This window comes from Pogoniulus pusillus, chromosome 10 (assembly GCF_015220805.1).
Source record: "Pogoniulus pusillus isolate bPogPus1 chromosome 10, bPogPus1.pri, whole genome shotgun sequence".
NCBI lineage: Eukaryota > Metazoa > Chordata > Aves > Piciformes > Lybiidae > Pogoniulus > Pogoniulus pusillus.
The window spans coordinates 8,571,408-8,589,883 of NC_087273.1; the positions used below are offsets into that span (position 1 = coordinate 8,571,408).

Below are 18,476 nucleotides of genomic sequence, written 5' to 3' on the forward strand. Positions count from 1 at the left end.
AGTCTTATCTTGAAGTAAGGCTACTTTTAGACCAGAATAGTGTCAGAGAAAATTCCTTGGCTAGATTGTCCTAAAGAATTTTATTCACTGTAAGTGCTTTTAGGTTGTAGTTGCAGAAGACCTTTACTAGGCAACCAAATGTTTTTATTACAAAATTTATCTGGGTTTTTACATGCATGATCACTGACATGGCATGGTTATTTACACTCACAAACACAAGTAGTTAACTTGCACTAAAAAACTAGCTTTGAATTTAAAAACAGTCAAAAAACTTGCTGCAAAGTTAATAAAAACACAAACCAACTTAAAGTGCATCAAAATCCAGAAGTTACAACCTAGGCTTGGAAATACTGTTGGGAATTTCATGTCCAAAACAAATGCAGTGAGATGACATGTCCCTACTTGGCTTAACCAAAGGCTAAAATACTGTTCTGCATGCTCTGTATTAATGAATGCCTGTTAAATATACCTTCAAAGTCTGTGGTCACAGTTCTTGAATTGAGTCTGTTGCAGAGGTCTGAGTGACTCTGTATCTCCCACATTTGTGATGAATGGTGAGGATCAGAGAGCAGGCATGCCCTGGTGGAGCCAGTGGCAGGAGGCTGTTTGTGTTGAAAAGGGATGTTATGGCATGTCTCTGCTGAGAACAGCAAGAAGACTGCTGTACAGTGGTGAGAACCATCAAGAACAGTGGATAGAGATGATAGCCTTCAGTTTGGGAAGTTGAGTTTTCAGACAATCCAGATCTGACCCAGCCTCCTCCTCCCTGCTAGCAGGACTCATTTTCATCAATCTCTATTGGGTTTTTGTCTTGGGAGGACATGGAGGAAGAAGAAAAGCCACTCTCTGGTACAGGCTGTGGTGATGGCAGGCATCTTTCTTGTAAGATTGGCACTTGAGCCAAGTGTAAGTGAGTCTCAAAATAATCCATGGCCTCCCCTTCTTGAATCTCTGCTAAGATCTGGTAGTCTCCAAAACAAATGATGCACTTCCACGGTAGGTCAATTTTGTTCAAGTATCCCAGTTCTGTTTTGTCTACAATCAGTTTTGTTTTCTTGCTCATGTTCTTTATCTCAAAACAAGATTCTGAGCTGTGGAGTTTCCTGTAGAACTGCAATGAGAACTGAATCCGAGAAACACGAGTGTCCAGTAAGTTGTAGTGGCAGATGTTTGAGTCGCGGCCAAACTTGGCCATCTCATCTGCCCTCACCTGTTCTCTCTTACAGAAATTCAAACACCGAAACATCATCTTGTCTTCTTGGCAAGGATGGTAAAAGGTCATGTGGAGACAAGTTACTGTTTCTTCAGTTTCAGCTTCTTCCTGAGAGATCATGATGCAACTACCAAGAAAGAAAGAAAATCACGCATCAAATAGAATCAAAGCATGCCAGAAAGGGGCCTCAAGGGTCACCTGCTCCAACCTTTCTAGGTAATAGTGCAGTTGAAAGGAGCTGGCCCAGCACCCTCTCAAGCTGGGTCTTGAAACTGTCCAATGTAGGGGAATACACTTCCCCCAGGAGATGATTCCAGTGTCTAACTGAAATCACTGTAGCACCAAAACAATTTGCTTTGGTGTGGCATTACAATACTTCATATGTCATTGTATCACAGAATGTTAGGGGTCAGAAGGGACTTCAAAAGATCATCCAAGTCCAACTCCCCTGCCAGAGCAGGATTACCTTGGGCAGGTCACACAGGAATGTATCCAGGCAGGTTTTGGAAGTCTCCAGGGCTCCAGCACCCTCACAGTGGAAAAAGTTCTTTAATATGTTTCTGTGCAACCTCCTCTGCTCCAGCATGAACCCACTGCCTCTTGTTCTGTCATTGGACAGCACTGAGTAGAGCCTGGCTCTGTCCTCCTGACACTGAGGTCACCCCTCAGGCTCCTCTGCTCCAGACTAGAAAGCCCCAGCTCCTCAAAAGGGAGATGATCCACTGCTTTCAGTATCTTTGTGGCTCTGTTGGACTCTTTCAAGCAGTTCTCTGAGGTCCTTCTTGAGCTGAGTGGCCTAGAACTGAACAGACTATTTCAGGTGGCTGTGCATAATTTATAGCAAAATGGCTGACAGTGAATGCAACAAAACCACCGCAGTGAAAAAGTGAGAGCTGAATGCTTCACTTGGCTAAGACTTGTTGGGTGACCACAGGACTGCCTGGGCCTGCATGCTCTGTTTTAGAGAGTGCAGAAGACTTTAGACTAGAAGGTATTGGACGAGTGACTAATAATTGCAGCCTAACTGTAGGCAGTGATAATGCAAATGTATAAAAAGCATTTCTTTTGTGTGTGAAACAAACCAGTTTCTAGAAGTGACTATTTTGACAGTCTGTAAATTGAATGCAAAAGCTGGAATATCAGCAAGACCTGCTGCAGAAGTACTTAACTAGCCCTGAAAGTAACCAAACAGCTTTTGCTGGGTTTTGGATGCACGTGTTTGGTTGGTTTATTTTTTTGTTTTTTCCTTCTCAGCTTTTCACATGCAGCACAAAAATGCTTGAATTAAATTCTGTTCCAGAGCCTGAGTGCAGCCAAATAAAATCAGAGTGCCACCTCAGAAAGCCTTTATACCTGAAAGCCAGGATTTTCCTCCAGTGAAACTTTGTGTAAAGAAGTAAAAAGCAGAAACCAGAGAATGAGTTCCCAGTTACTCACCAGAGCAACACTGGGAGCTGCCATTTACTTGGAATCATATAGTGCAGGTATTTGTCATGTTTCTAGATGACAATAAATTCTCAACATTTCACACACTAATCCTGAGCTTTCTTACCAGCTTCATTCAGTGAATGATGCAGAAGAGCAACCTGCAATTTAATCTGCTTGTTTTATGAATCATTACTGCAGTTAAGTATTCTGGCTTGTGGGTTAAGGCTAAGTTATACCACTCTACATAAACAAGCAGCACAGTGCATGCTGAGGTGTCTGTCAGTGCATTGCTTTGTGTGAAACCTCAAAACTGCCTCCTCCTTATACCCTTGACACAGTCACAGCAATGGTTCTGAGCCAGTAGTCGAACAACCTCAGCTGCTTACTAGAACAGGCTACAACAGTGCTTCTACCAAGCTTGGATGAGAGAAACAGATCTAAAGTTGCTCTCAGAGCTCACTTGAGGCCAAACTAGGAAACACCCTCTGTGCTTTTGACAGAAACAGAGAGAGATGATTCCCTGGTAGCAGGTTACCCCTTTGCTAACTCTCAAGTAATGGTCGTTACATCAGTATCTGTCCACTCATCCCTCTTCCTCCTCCTAGTATGCCTCAACTCTAGGGATCTGGAAGCAGCAGGAGGATGAACTCTCTATTTCTGTTTAGTTCTGCCCTTTGCTGTTTTGTATTAATAAGAGGAAATGAGATGTTACATGAGGTCAGCTCTAGTTAAAAGGGGAAAACCAAGGCAGATGGGCCTACAGAGACTGTTTTCTGTCATGAGACTTGGGCTGAATTTGGTGACAAATCAAAAGCATGGTCTGCTTCAGTTAGTGTCTTCCTTAATTGATTTCTGAAATATATCAGTACTGGGCAAAACAGTTTTTTGTTTGTTTGTTTTTTAATATTCCTATCTTGAGAAATCTGCAGTGTATAGGACTCTGTATCAGATCAATGCAAAATCTTGGTATTTTTGGCAAAAGTGAGGTTATTTGTCAGTAGGAGAGGTGCTGTTGCAGCTGTTTATTTGCATGCTTAGGAAATTTACACGTGGGCTGCATTTATTAATGGGGGAAATGGAAGAATGGCCACTGACTGCTTCAGCAGCACTCACTGAAGCCGGATCTCAGCTGCTCCCACCGACCCTGATACCTGTTCATGATTCACAGATTGCATTGGGTTGGAAGGGACACTCAAAAGTCATCTTGTCCAACTCCCCTGCAGTCAGCAAGGACATCTTCAACCATATCAGGCTGCCCAGGGCCACATCAAGTCTCACCTGGAACGGCTCCAGGGACAGGGCTTGAACCACATCCTTGAGCAATCTGATCTGCATGTGTCCCACCTCAAGCACCTCCAGCTAGCTGCTGAGTCCTGTGTTGAAGATTTATTGAGGCTGGACTGAACATGTCATGTCAATACTGTAAGAGTTTCTATTTACTATCTGTATTGGAGAAAAAACTTCCAAGAACTCCCACTGGAGAAGGAAACTTTGAATAGTTAAATCCAAACATCTCCTGCAACTGTTAAGGGAGCTCAGTGCATTGCTGTCTGTACCTTCATTTGATTCAAAGCATGATCTCACCTCCTTCCTTTCTCCCAAAATCGGCTCCACTGTGCACTTGGAGAGGCAGGAGAATGACAGAGAGGGGTAAGAACAAGGACACGCAAGAACCGCAGGGCTCCTACTTGAGCATTTAACACTGTTCAACAGCTCTTAAGCTCCTACCTACAACTTTCATTTTAAACCACGCTGAAGTGAAGCCAGGCCCCTGCTGAAGATGATTTTCAGGCACATTCTGCACGGCCAGCGATGCTTTTTGCCTCCCCAAAATGCCAGGCTGTGCTCACCAGCCACACTCTTCTGCTTCTGCAAGACATTCCAACCACGAACGCAGCTCATCCCCAGGCAGGTTTGTCCTGCGTGTTGCTGCAGCCAGCAGTCCCCACGCAAACGCGCTTCAGGCAGCTCCTAACTGGGGACCTTGCGCTTGGGTTTTAGATTCATACATTGAAAGTTTCCTTCCCCCGGTAGGAGTTCTCTGACCTCTTACAGCATTTACGTGAAACGTTCAGTCCAACATCAATAAATCTTTTAACACAGAACTCGGGAGCCGAGCCGGGGGTACCCAAGGTGGCAAACACGCAGATCATGAATAGAGACCAGGGTCTGTGGGAACGGCTGAGCTGCAGCTCCAGTGGGTGCTGCTGAAGCAGCCAGCAGCCGTTCTTCCCTTGCCCCCATGAACACATTCAGCCGCTTGTAAATCCCTTAAGCATGCGAGCCAACAGCTACCACAGCACCTCTCCTACTCGTAAACAACCTCAGCTTCGCTAAAAATGCTACCTTCGATGGCGAACATGCCCAGACTGTCGCCCACAAAGCAGAGCTCTGTGCCACCTTCCCCCACCCAGCTCACAGCCTCCTGCGGCACGGCAAGGACGGCAGCCGCTGAAGTCCCATCGGAACTCAACGAGAGGATCTCGCTCCGCCTTAAGTCTGCTGCCAGCAACGCGTCCCGGCCACCGTCTCACCTTTAGGCAGGAAGGCGGCAGCGCCCCTCGTCTCCGGTTGCCGTTCGTCCCGCTTCGGACGGTTTGCACGGAGAGCACTTCGGCTGCCAACTGCTTCACCGGCTCCTCTCTGCTCGGTAGCTCCGCGTCCGCTGGCGGGAACGCGGGGAGCGGTCAGCGGCAGCCGCGCTAGGCCCTCCCTGTGGGGGTGGCTGTGAGGCAGGGAGGGAGAGAGGGAGCGGCCGGCCAGGGAAAGGGCGGGAAGAGCTGGCAGGGCTGGCACAGCCTCTGGCTGGTGACCTGGTGGTGTTTTTTCCGTCTGTAGTAAGCTTTCCTGTTACTACAGTGTATAAACCGAGAAAAGCAATTTTAAATTGCACAGAATTACTTCATCTTTGCCTGAGCTTTTGTGTATTTATCCAAAGATCTTGCTTTGGTGAGTGGCTTCGTCCAAAGCAGTGCTCACAGTGATCCAGAGGTTGTAGGCTCAGGTTTCAACCCCAGATGAGCGCTTGGAATAGTAAAACGCTTTAGTAAGTACCACGTTCGAAGCAAGTGGCTGCTGATGTTGTTAAATTCTTGTTTGTTTGCTTGGGGAAGCAGTGGTTCAGCTTTGTTGGCACTGCCTTTGGGAAAAGAAGGTCATCTTTTTCCTTGGCTGCTGATCACAGCGGAGTGGGAAACTTTCAGTTTTAACTAGGAATCCTGAGGCAGCCCTGCCATCTGGGAAGGATAAAATGAGCATTTCTCTCTCATTCAGCTGCTTTGTTTTTATTGTTATTAAGTAGAACTGCTTCTGAGCCCAGAACAGGAGGCAAAATGCAGGAAAAGAAAGGACAAAACTGTGCCGCCTCAGTCTGAGTCTTAGCTGCTTGATGTCCTCCCTTCTCCATGCTTGGATAGTGTTGTGGCTGGGCAGGTGTTGTGCTTCAGTAGCTACTGTAGGCTTGGTTGCTTTGGCAGGGGGTGAAATACTGTCTTGGTTCATATAAACTATGCTTTCACAACTGGATTCCTTTTCTTTACTGAACAAACAGGTGAAATAACAGTAAGTAGGTAAGTGCCTTTTGTAGTTCTTGGGGAATAGCTCTTGTCAAATGACCTTGACAGGCTGGAGAGGTGGCTCCATGCCAACCTCGTGGAATTCAACAAGGCAAAGTGCTGCACCTGGGTTGGGAGTGGGTGATGAGTAAATTGAGAGCGGCTGTGTGGAGGAGGACTTGAGGGTGCTGGTTGATGAGGCGGTTTGACACAAGCTGGCAATGGTTTGCTGGCAGTCCAAAAAGTCAGTTGTATCCTGGCCTGCATCAAAAGATGTGTGGCCAGCAGGTCAAGGGAGGTGATTCTCCCCCTCTCCTCTGCTTCAAGTGAGACTCCCCTCTGGAATTCTGTGACTGTTTCTGGAGCATGCAACACAGACAGATCTGCTAGAGAGGGTCTAGCAAAGGACACAAAGATGATGCGAGGGCTGGAGCACCTCTGCTACAAGGACAGGCTGAGAGAGTTGGGTCTGTTCAGCCTGGAGAAGAGAAGGCTCCACAGAGACCTTACATGGGCCATGCAGTACCTGAAGGGGGCTCCAGGAAAGCTGGAGAGGAGCTATTTAGAGGGAGGGGGCGTGTGGTGACAGGACAAGTGGCAATGGTTTGAACTAGAGCAGAGTAGGTTTAGGTTGGACATTAGGAAGAAGCTTTTTACTGTGAGGGTAGTGAGACGCTTGAATGGCTTGCCCAGAGAAGTTGTAGACACCTCATCCTTAGAAATGGTTTAGTCTGGATGAGGTTTTGAGCATCTGGTCTAGTGGGAGGTGTCCTTGCCCACAGCAGGGGAGTTGCAAATAGGTGATGTTTAAGGTCTCTTCCCAAGTGAAGCCATTCTATGACTTGTGTGTGTACACAGACCAATGCACCTGCTGTATGTGCCCTTCTGCCTTTGCATCAGTAAGAAAACTGTGTTTCCGAGAAGTCACGTTGAAAAGCAGAGGAGACAAACAGATTCTTCCAATTTTTTCCCTTAGCAGAATGCCTTTTGTGCAGCAGGCCAGGCTGGGCGTGTGTGCTGCTCACATAATAGCACTTCTGGAAAAGCCAGAATTGTGCAACTCTGCTGATTTATTGCATCTCTTGATGGTTTTAATTCCTGTCAGCGCTTTGGTTCCGGAAACTGCCTGTGACCAGGGCTGAGAGAGACTTCTTCTGATACTTGTACTTATTGAGGTATGTAAGAAACTTTTTTTTTTCTCCTCCTTAGGATTATATAACCACATACTAACTACTTGTTCTTTATTACTCTAGAGTTTAAATGCAGCTCTGAATGATTTTTGTACAGGAAAGGACAGGAACTACATTTCCTGCTCCTCTCTTCCTCATCTAACTTGTTGAAATGCTGCCAACTTCAGGAAAACAACTCCAAGTTTGTTACGTATGAGGAAAAAAAAATAAGCAGGCAGTCTGTGCCAGGGGTTTTTTGGGTGATTTTCCTGCTAAAATGGTTATGTGGTTTACTTGAGTTCACCCAAAAGTGAAAGTGCACACAAATGCAGAAAGCTGCGCTGTGTGGTGAGCAAGCTGCTGGGATTTGGGCCAGAGGAGCTGATGTCAACATTAACCTCACAGATCTCGCTGCTGTCCTGTTTTGTGTTGTCTGCACAACCCCTTTCTCCCTGTGGCTGTGATTCTCCCCCAACATGCTTATCTGAATCTGCTCTGGTGTCCCTGAAGTTATCCAATGGATAATTGATGGACTTTGCACTGCAAAGCTGATGGCACACAGCATTCCCCTGGTTACAAAGGTAGTGAGAGAGGAAAATAAAGGTGGAGCAGAACCATGCTGTCCTTTCAAGTTGCCTTTCAGCTGATTGTTTTGCAGACACCTGTATTCATTGCCTTGTAATTCCCTAGAGAGGAGGAAGGCCTAGGAAAAGTCATGTTCATTACGTCAGATGAATGTTTCCTGCTTATGTATTCCTGATGTGGCTTCTCTGTAATTACTGGTGGCACATTTATGAACGCTAGCCATTTGGGCTCTGTAAGTATTTGTAATGTGGAGGCTGAAGGGACTGGCTTGGGTGCAGTGGTGTATTGTTTTTCCAGCAGCTGATTCATAAGGCTTTGGATAACTCCAGAGTCTGGAAAATGGAAATATAGTAGGGACTCTTACATGGCTTTCAGTCACAATCAGCTTTGAAAATCTGAGTGTCAGCAAGGACAAATATGTTTCTTTCTCTGTCTGGAAATTTCTTGGTAGGTTAGAAGAGTTATAGAATGATGGAATGGTTTGGGTTGGAAGAGACCTCCAAGGGTGGTCTAGTCCAATGCTCCTGCAGCCAGCAGCAACATCCTCCACTAGAGCAGGTTGCTCAAAGCCTTGCCCAGATATCCAAGGGTGGGGCCTCAAGCACCTCCCTGGGCAACCTGTTGCAGTGTTCCACCACTGTCACGGTGCAGAACTTGTTCTTAACATTTATCTAAATCTCTAATTTCAAACCATTGTCAGGGGTTGGTTTGGTTATTTTTTTGAGTGCACATGGTGCAGTAGGCATGGTTGTCAATGATCTGCCAGGATGATCCTGAGTTTGGAACGCTGTAATCATGTTTCTGGGACCCTCTTCTATTGTCCTATAAAGCTTTGCATCAGAAATACTTGCACGTTAAAGTCTGCGTTTTAGGCAAATACGTAGATGCCATTTTTCTGCAGTGTCGCCTGTCACCACAAGGGGGCAGATGTCTTGTTTTGAGGCCACCCATGTAAGAGATGTGAAGCACAGCCTCTGGTTAGCAGAAAGCCTGCAGAGAGCGCACCAGGTGGGCAAGTCGCCCTCTCTGTGTTCCCCTGGTCTGTGCAGCCCCGTGGGCATGGCTCCCAAGGGACACTTGTTCTGTTCACTGACTTTCCCTGGCGTTAAATACCTTGTCTTGCTGTGGCAGTTGCCTGTCTCGTGGGCCTGTGCATGCTGGGTGGCAGCTACTACTGTACCTCCCCTGTCCCAGGGATTGCTGTCCTGTGACTTGAAATCACCCTTCGCTCCTCGGGGATGTGCAGTGACACAGAAGCTGGTGAGAGGTGATTGCTGGTGGAACTGTTTACTTGGGTGTAGGCAATGCTAGGGTATAATATTCACTGACTACACTTGTAACGCACACGTTGTGTTCAAATACTAACTGTGTCCTCCTGCTGCTCTCCGTCTGCTCCACAGCCCGTTTCTTGATCCAAACCACCCATCCCAGTGTTGTTGAGGGTAGAAGGGCAGGAGCCAGTAGGTGGCAATATGTGACCAGACATGGGATGTGTCACCAGACAGGGGAAGCCACCATTTGGGAGTTCCTAGTGCTTTGTGGTTTGTTCTTGTTTTTTATTTGTTGTCGTTGTTCTTTCTGGTTGTTGGCGTTTCTTTGTTGTTGTTCTTTCCTTTTTAAGTCACAAACTTCGTTTTGATCTTACAAGAGTTGTTGTACTTTAATGGTAAAAATGACAGTGGTCAATTCCAAGAGTTTGTTTGGAAAAGGCATAACAGTATGCAATGACCTTTGGCTGGGATCTGCAAAGAGTTATTATTATCACTGTACTAGCACCTCATGTTGAAAGAGAAAAGAAGCAGGCTTTTCTGAAAGACACCTATATTTCCAAGATAAAGCAAGCCGTTCAGCTGGATCTCAGCATGAGAGGGAGGAGAAACGCATAGGGAGGAGGTGTGTTCATTGAAATTTTAGGTCCCGCTGCCAAGAACAGCTCCAGTCCACAAAGTAAAGAGGAGGCCTGCCAAAGGAAAAACAGAGAGCACAGTTCCTTCTGTATTTGTTTACTTCTTTTCTCCTTGTTTAGTCAGGAAAAATAACTCTTTCTTTTACCATCTCACGTGACATAATAAACTGATGAGGAAGCTCACCTTGACTACTGAAGAGAACTGAGAACTATTTCTTACAAGATGGGTTTGACAAGTTGTTTAGCCACTCCTCAAGTTCTCATTTTTTTTCTACATCACAGTCTGCCCTTGCTCCTCCTGAACCCTCTGGCATCACCAATTCTTTCTTGTCTATCTGTTATCTCAGTTTCTCTTTCTGCCTCTCTTGCTGTCTGTTGTTATTCCCCCTCACCATCCTTTTGATCGTTTTTCCTACCCCCTCTGTAGCTCCTTCCCCCCTTGTTTGTTGGTTTGGTTGGTTTTTTTTTTCCCTGGATCCTTTCTCCCTCTGTTTGGATTCTCTTCATCCATCCTTCTGCCTTTATTTCTGCTTTCTCCTCAGTCTGTGGAAAGAGGTGAAGGTGTTTCTTGTGACTTGGATCCACTTCCTCCAGAGCTCTGTCTTTGAAGAAAGGTTTGTGCAGCTTGGTGGGAGAGATGATCTTGTAAATTCCAGCTTTCATGTGACAAGAAGTGGAGAAAGAAGAGTAAATGAGGTTCACTGTCATAGCAGTCAGTGCACAGATGCTCACAGGATTCCAGTCTTCTAATAATCATTAGGAAGGTTTTGGGTGGAATTCTTTTTATTTACTAATAACTATGACTCCACCTTTCAGTTATGTGATGTCATCTCCCATCTTTGTGTGTGGAGGTGATTTTACCAGTTGAAGTTTTGCTCCTCTAGTTGTACATCAGTACAGTTCATGCATACATGAGCTCCCTGCAACTCTCCCCACATTTTTTTATGATGTGGAACTTCTTTCAAACTAGGAAGAGATGATAGTCATCATGCAGTTAAGTCTTTTACTCCTCTAATTGCTGCCAAGGAGTATGCACTTAGTGTGTGATTGTTTTCTCCTCTCCAGATACCCTATGACCTTCCTACATATGATCTATGATACCTTCACGATATCTCAGGTTTTGACCTTGTCAGATTCACAAGATCTCTGAGACTGGACTTTATCAAAGCTGGCTGAAAAGAAGTCTGCATTTCTGTGGGTAGCCCAGCACACAATGTCACACTTTGATCCAGTTGTGTGTGACAAAGGGCATGCCAGGAAGTGGAAGCTCCATTTTCACATTATATCTTCAAAGTTTCACCAGGAGTGGTTTAGGTTGAAGAAACTTCTTCACTGAAAGGGTTTTCGAAGAGTAGAACAGGCTCCTGATGGAGGTAGCTAAATCCTCATCTCTGAAGGTTTTTAAAAGCCACAGAGATGTGGTGTTGAGGGACATGATTTAGCACCAGACTTGGTAGAGTTAGAGAATTATTGCAATCAATGATCTTGTAAGTCTTTTCCAACTGAAAGGATTCTGTAATTCTATGATCAAATCTCATGTGGAAGATCTGAACTAAAAGTTTGAAGTAGTGTATGACAACCAAGGAGTGAGGGTTTATCAACCTTTATAATCTCACTGACTTGCAGCATCCTTTGCAAGAACTAGAACAGGTTTCCTGCAAAGATTACAACTGAGTATGTTCTACCTTGGTCATAACCCTTTTATTTCAGTTAGATGTTCTCTGCTCTTTGCTATTCCTCTTCTAGAAATCTCAGCTGAGGAAGCTGCATTTCTTCAAAGCAGCCAGATACTAGCAGTAATCACAGGGTATCACAATGCACAGCTTGGTTACTGGCAAGTACCTTAAATGCTATATGGGGAATCGATAAGGTTTTGACAGTAGTCAAACTTATTTTCTGCATTAAAAAAACAAACCCGAAATTTTCCTGGTGCCCTGAAATAAATCCGTTGATGTGTAAAATCTGTGACAGCTGACGTCCAGTGAAGTGGTTTGTCTTGGAGCAGAAGCTTCATGACTTCAGCACACTTTGGGATAGCCTCTAAATCGCCATCTCTGTATTTCTCTGTGTCCGCCACATGAGGGACGGTGTGGTCTTGTCTCCTAGGTGCAGAGCAGCCTTTCTAAGTGTGTTGGATTGTCAACGTCGTGAATGCGATACTCTCTTAATAGCAAGGAGTTTAAACATTGCCTTCAGTAGGACCTAGTTTTTACTGCTGAGACTTGAATCTGCTCACTGTGCCTACTTTGACACCATTTAGATGGAGATAATTCCTTGTGTACAGCACAGACAGAACAGAACCAACCTCTCCAGCTCCTTTCAAAAGCAATGATCAAACAAAGAAAGTTGTGCTGGAGAGATAAAGATAAGCTCTAACAAAACTGTCTTTTGCTGATACATAGTAGAACCAGTGTTGTACAGCATTTTGTGTGCATGTATTCTTTTTCCCCTTTGAATTTGTGTTTAAAGGCATTAAAGATTCCACATTCTGTGCTGCGTGGCAATAAAAACCCTATCCCATATCTCAGCTTATAGCATTTAAGGGCACTCAGCTGTGAGAGATGCAGCCTGCCTTGGAGGCACATGGCCCTTTGTTGGTTTTTAATTTTAAAGGTGTGTACATATAATCACATCCCAGACTACTCTACCTGATGTGGCTTTACGTTGTGGAGCTTGCTGGCATGGTACAACACTGTATTCCTTGGATGGAGGCTTTCATTGAATTAGTTTGATAGTGCCTTTGCTTTCTAGTTGGCCTCCTAAGAGTAAGTGGCCAATGAACAGACCTGAAATAAATGTGATGTGATCTCAGATGGAACAGAGGCAGAAGGTGGAGATAGGAGGAAATCATGTTTCAATACATACTCTCACTTTGGCATCTTCTGTCTAACTTCAGGTTATATTAGCAAATGCATAGAATGGTTGGTTTAGGTTGAAATGGACCTTAAAGATCATCTGGTTCCAACCCCTTGCTGTGTGTTGTTCAAGGCCTCAGTGTTCTTGATCTTTATATGCTTGATCTTCAGAAGTCTGACCAGTTCAACAACTCTCAAACTTCACCCACTGTTACCCTTTCAGATTGAGCCAGAAGCCTTGCTGAACTGTGAGAGAGAAAGGATTTGCCCAAGGAAGCAGATGCCTGGTTCATTTTCACCTTTTGTTGTTCTGGTACCCCCCTTTGCAGCAGTTGCTGTCTGCTGATGTTTAGAAACAAGGCATTTGGATTAGTGTAGGCTCTAGTTGTCAACTGTCATCAAGAGGTGGTGAAGGCAGCCATGGATCTCTTCTCTCTTCTGCAGCCCCTTGCTTTGGGACTGGAGAGAAACTCTTGGTCATGGAAACAGCAGGATTTGACAAGGAGCACTGGTTTATGGCTCTCTGCAGAGTCTCACAAGGGAACACTGTTCAATAGGCTTCAAAGTGATTCAGCCATGGCACAACCGTGGCTGTGGCCACATGTAACATAGTCTGTAGCTCTTTAAAGAGGATTAGTCTTAGATCAGGGACAGCATTCATTGCTGGATTTCATGTAAAGTAGAATATGCTAATGAAATGGAAATGTCTACAGCAAACATTGCATAATATTGAAAACCTCAAAACTGAGCATTGTGTCTTGATATCTCTGCTGGAAGTCAAGCTTTTGTAGCCTGTTTGTTCCTTAGAGCAAAATTGAAGTTCACCACGAGAGTAAATCAGCATCTAGTTGGCAGTTTTGCAAGCAAAAGGATGATAACAAGCATTTGGAGGGAACTTTTCACACACTGTTGAATGCTTTAATGATGTCATAGCTCTCCAACAGAGACAAAATCCACCACATCTTAAAATATCTTCATTTGGGTTTTTTGCAACAGGTGTAGGCTTGGATGTGTTCTGCACCCTCTCCCTGTTTGCTTTTGGTTGCTCTAAACACCATGATTTGGCTTAAAAGAGTTTCAGCATCAGTCCTGCAGAGACACAGTATTTCTGACATGCATTTTTTCATAGAATCAGCCAGGTTGGAAGAGACCTCCAAGATCATCCAGTCCAACCTACCACCCAGCCCTATCCAGTCAACCAGACCATGGCACTGAGTGCCTCAGCCAGTCTTTTCTTGAACACCTCCAGGGATGGCAACTCCACCACCTCCCTGGGCAGCCCATTTCAATGGCAAATCACTCTCTCTGGGAAGAACAAAAACCATTTCATCTGTTTAAGACACTTTTTGTCAGTATATCAGCCTCAGTCAGTTTGATTTGGGTTTCCCATTCCACTTTTGCCAGTCTTTTGAAATGTTTGAAGTTTAATATTGTATTTATCTGGATTAAAGGAGGGGGAAGTCCCCAAACTTCACGAGGACCTGTGATTTTAATTGTCTGACTTGAGATGTTGTGAAGGAGGTTGTGAACATATCTCAATTTTATTTGGGAGCACTAGGAAATCACTGGCCACTTCTGAAAGCTGAGTTGTGTTGCTGCATGTAAAGGAACCCATTCTTACTGTAGTGATGTGCTGTATGTTGTTTATCAAACCTAGAATCCCCTTTATTTTTAATGCTGTGTGTTTGTAAGCTTCACAGGAAATTTGTCACCCTTATGTGGAGCTGGCTCAGAGTCTGGACTGGAAATCTTTGCCTGTGGAAGCACTCAGACCTGCTGCTGGTGCTTTCCTCCTTGCCCAAGTGAGCAGGCATTGGTGTGAGACTTCTCTCAGCAGCCTCGCAATGCGTATTCATGGCCTGGGGAGTGATGCCCATGCAGCATGTTCAGCCAAATGCTAGGTATAAAATACACTGATCAACATTATATACCCCAATGGGCTATTTTGCTTTTGTCTACTTACAAGTGGTGGCTTGAAGTGCCTCATCCCAGCCTGCTGGGGGATAAAAGCCCAAAGAAAGCCTTTGGGAAGAGGATCCCTCTGGCTCTCCTTCCAAAACATCCACTTTCATTACTTAGTAGCTTTTCCTGTCCCCACAGCTCCGTATCTTGGTATGTGGTTATTCTGGGATCTATGTTTTGTGGTGGCTGATGGGTTTGAGTTTTTTATTTTGCCATTTGGAAGAGTTTTTTTTCCTGTAGACGTGGAGGGTGGTGATACATATTCATGAAAGAGAAGTCTTTCACATTGCTCACATTGACAAAGCCTTAGCTGTTTCACACAGCAAGCTGACTGGAATTGTGTGGGGCCTGCCTGACCAGATTAGAGCAAACAGTGAGCTTATTCCTCCACTCGTCAGGCCTCCCCTTCCTAACAATTTCCCCAATTGTCATTTTGACAAGGCTGTCATTAGGTGATGGCTTCTTTTGGCCATTTTCAGATAAAGATAATTTCCTTAACTTCCATTTTATTTGACAACAAGTAGTTGGGGAGAGAAAGGAAGTGCTTCAGTACTTTATGGATTAAGGGTTTGTCACTTCAAAGGCATCTTTGATCTAAAAATATGTGCTGTACCAAATTCATTATGTCTTTCTTTTTCTTTTTTTTTTAAAGGAACTCTTAAATTTATTGATCTGCCCCTCAATTATTCCCTTTTTTTGCACCCTGTAGTAGTACATGGGATAGCAATGGTGAGGGGAAAGTCATGACCAGGGCAAAACAACAGGTGCTTTTGTTTGGCAGCCAGCACTGGTTCCATTGCAGATCTGCTTTTAGCCAGAGGGATGTGGCAGGATGGGTGTAGAGCTCAGTTCAAAACTAGGAGACAATACATTTCATAAGGATTAGCTTACTGCAGCCTTACCGAAGCTCTGGTTTGTGTCTGTACTGCATTGAGAAATCTCAGACCTCACTCTAACAAATAAAATCAGGAGATATCTTTCCCTGATCTGCAACTGAAATGTTCCACAGAGTGCTAAGCCCAGCTTTGGACAGCGCAGGTGCGGCAGCTGTTCAGTATGTTGCTTATCTGAGCCCATCCACCTGAGGCATGCTCAAAGGATTTGATCATCCTATGGGTCCCTTACAGCTCAAAATGTTCTATAATTGGTACGTGGAGATCAGAACAGGCAGATTTCTCTTTGGGTGTGTGGTTTGCAGTGTTACAGAGAGAGGGGGATGTGATGGGGCTTTGCTGGGCTCTTGCAATGCCCGCTTTAGCTGTGTCAGACACTGGGCTTAACTGCAACCCCTCCTTTGCTTTTTAGGGCTGGCATAACTCTGTTCAGTGCTCTAGCAATGTAAATCCATCACAGTAGCTGCCTTATGCAGGCTTAGCTTTGTTCTGTATTAATATTAATATCTGTTCTACCTCATTACTTCAGCTTTCCCTCTCATGTTACCTCCGTATTATACCCTGCCTGCTAACCACCTCCTTGTTGCTGGAGGCTGTTCTTGATCCCATTTCTAAACAGAAGCACTTCTGCTTCAGCTCTGGCTGTGGTAGTTGTGCAGAGGCAGGCTTTTTTTTCCCCCTTTTGCCTGCTAATTGGCTGAGACCACCAGAATTTGGAGGACACAGATGTCACTGATAGTTTGCCTAGGGAGCACATTCATGCCCATCTGTTGCAGTCTAGAAGGCTGTTCATATATCCACAAGGCCTTCATTTAATTCTTGTCAGAAAGTAATGTAAATCCAGTTTACCTCAGAGGTCACAGCCAAGATTTATGCCAATGAGCCCCCTGCAATTTACACACACTGTAGTTGTATAGGATGAAAAGAAAGCCTTTCATGTTGGTGCATATTAACAAGAAAGCTTGCCTTAGGAGAGGCTTTTTGATTGAGGTTCTTCCTTATTTTAATACAGCCAGTGCCAGTTGGGATATCCAGCTTTACCAAAAGAAAACATCTAATCTTTAAGCCAGAGAAGTAAACTAGCTAACTAAATAAATAAAGCCCCTAGCAAATCGATTTTTGTTGTTGTTGTTGTCATCATTGCTTTTAACCCATCTTTTCTCTTTCACATGGCAAAGCCTCCCTATACTGAAAAGAAAGGTAAATGCTCTGGGAAAACACCAGCATGTGTGCATTGAAATAGTTAGGAAATTCAGTTTGTTCCCTGTGGAAGATGATATTAACTCAGTTGTGGATACCTTTGTAGAATTATTGTGGGCATCTTTTTTTATTGTTGTGGGTTTTTTTGTTTTGGTTTGGCTTTGTTACTCCCTCAAGCTGCCCAATAGAAAATAAAGTTGAGGCTGTTATTTTTGACATATAGAATGGGAAGGATTCCAGAAAGCTTGTGCTCAGACCTACAGGAGGAAGAGCAGCTGAGGTTGCTGCATGAGGTGCATGCTGCCTGCTACCTGCTGAAGGAAAATTACCACCCTCAATGTTCAGCCACTCTTCTAGGGACAACCTTTTGCCATATATTCAGTCTCCCTATGGAAAGCAAAGGGATACAAAAATAATATGGAGTGAAGATGAGACCATAACTTGGTCAGCTGTAGGAAGGGGTGCTTCTGTGTCAAGACTCCACCTCTGTCCTCCTTATTTAGCAAGTGACTACACCACTTAAAAATCTTCTTCCACAATGAATGTTGCTTCACTGACCTTCGTAGGCCATGATACACTGTGAACAATCTGTGTGAAATCCAGCTGCTGGATTTCATAGATTGACAGGCAAGGATTCCTGCCCCCATCACACATCAAAAATGCTGTTCTGCTGTGTGCTGTTGGCATGGCTAAAACTTGTGGGAAAGCCTGTTCAGTTAGACTGGAGGGGTGGTGAAGATGGTGGAATTGGAAAACAGACATTTAAAATTAAACACTCTTAAGTACTTAGGTTATTAAAACTGATGCCAGGGCAAGCAGAGAAGTAGCAGACAAAGGTGGATCAAGGTATGCCAACAAGATTACCATTGAGTTTCAGAGTTGGGTACCTCTGCTTGGAGGTGGACTCACCTTCCCCGGAGGTACTCAAGTAACAGGTGGACATGGCACTTTGGGGCATGGTTTAATGGCCATGGTGATAATTCTATGGTTCTTCAGGCCCAGTGTAGTTTGAGGGTGTTTGTTTCAGTTATGCTGGCTCTGCTCAGAAGGATCCCCCACCCTTTCCCCCCTTCCTTTCCTCTAGTTTTTCCAGCTGATGGATTTTACTTTGGAAAACACTTTCAAATCTTACAGGCATGACAATCAGTATCATTTGTACGGTATCCTAATGACCAAAGTGGTTTGGGATTAGGAGGGGAAGAGAGCAAGGCATCCAAATGAAAACAGGGCTCAGATTCTAAGTTTCAGCCTAGCACTTAAAATAATTAAAATGTTTATTTGAAAGTCAAAACAGGCTGGGTCATAAATAACTATCCATTCCTCGATTGATTGTGTTGAGTCCCAACTGAGAGCTCTGGGAATAAGGTTTATTTGCTCCCTGTTGGGATTAATCCATAAATGTAGTCTCCACATGGAACTCATCAGGTCTTTGCTTCCTCTTCATTAGTCTCCCTGGAACTGGAGGGTAGCCTGAATAAGACGAAAATTAGGATAATATATTTTCAGAGAGAAAAGGTCTGGTGATCTCTAATTTGTGTTTCAGCACCATAATGCTGTGGAAAATTTCCCAAATGATGTTGTGGGAGAAACCAAGGCTTGTTATCCTTGCCCTGTTTGAAGGTTGAATGCAGCAATTACATCTTCTTTTTTTTCTTAAAGCCTCCAAAGCTAATTGCAGTCTTAAACTAGCTAGATTGACTCCCAGGCTGCC

General features: G+C 44.5%; 2 protein-coding genes across 2 annotated transcripts in view; one reads left to right on the plus strand and one right to left on the minus strand.

The window, feature by feature from the left end:
* Positions 1–61: 61 nt before the first annotated feature.
* TIFA (TRAF interacting protein with forkhead associated domain) lies at positions 62–6,025 on the minus strand. Its single transcript, XM_064149777.1, has 2 exons — positions 5,176–6,025; positions 62–1,340 (listed from the first exon to the last, which is right to left on the minus strand). The coding sequence occupies exon 2, from the start codon at positions 1,331–1,333 to the stop codon at positions 770–772; it is 564 nt and encodes a 187-aa protein (XP_064005847.1). The 5' UTR covers positions 1,334–1,340; positions 5,176–6,025; the 3' UTR covers positions 62–769.
* ALPK1 (alpha kinase 1) overlaps positions 4,932–18,476 on the plus strand; it is a 48,433-nt gene continuing 34,888 nt past the window's right edge. Inside the window, exons 1-3 of the mRNA XM_064149774.1 lie at positions 4,932–5,291; positions 7,301–7,370; positions 10,398–10,551. The gene's annotated coding sequence lies outside the window, so the exon portion shown is untranslated. The remainder of the gene's footprint in view (positions 5,292–7,300; positions 7,371–10,397; positions 10,552–18,476) is intronic.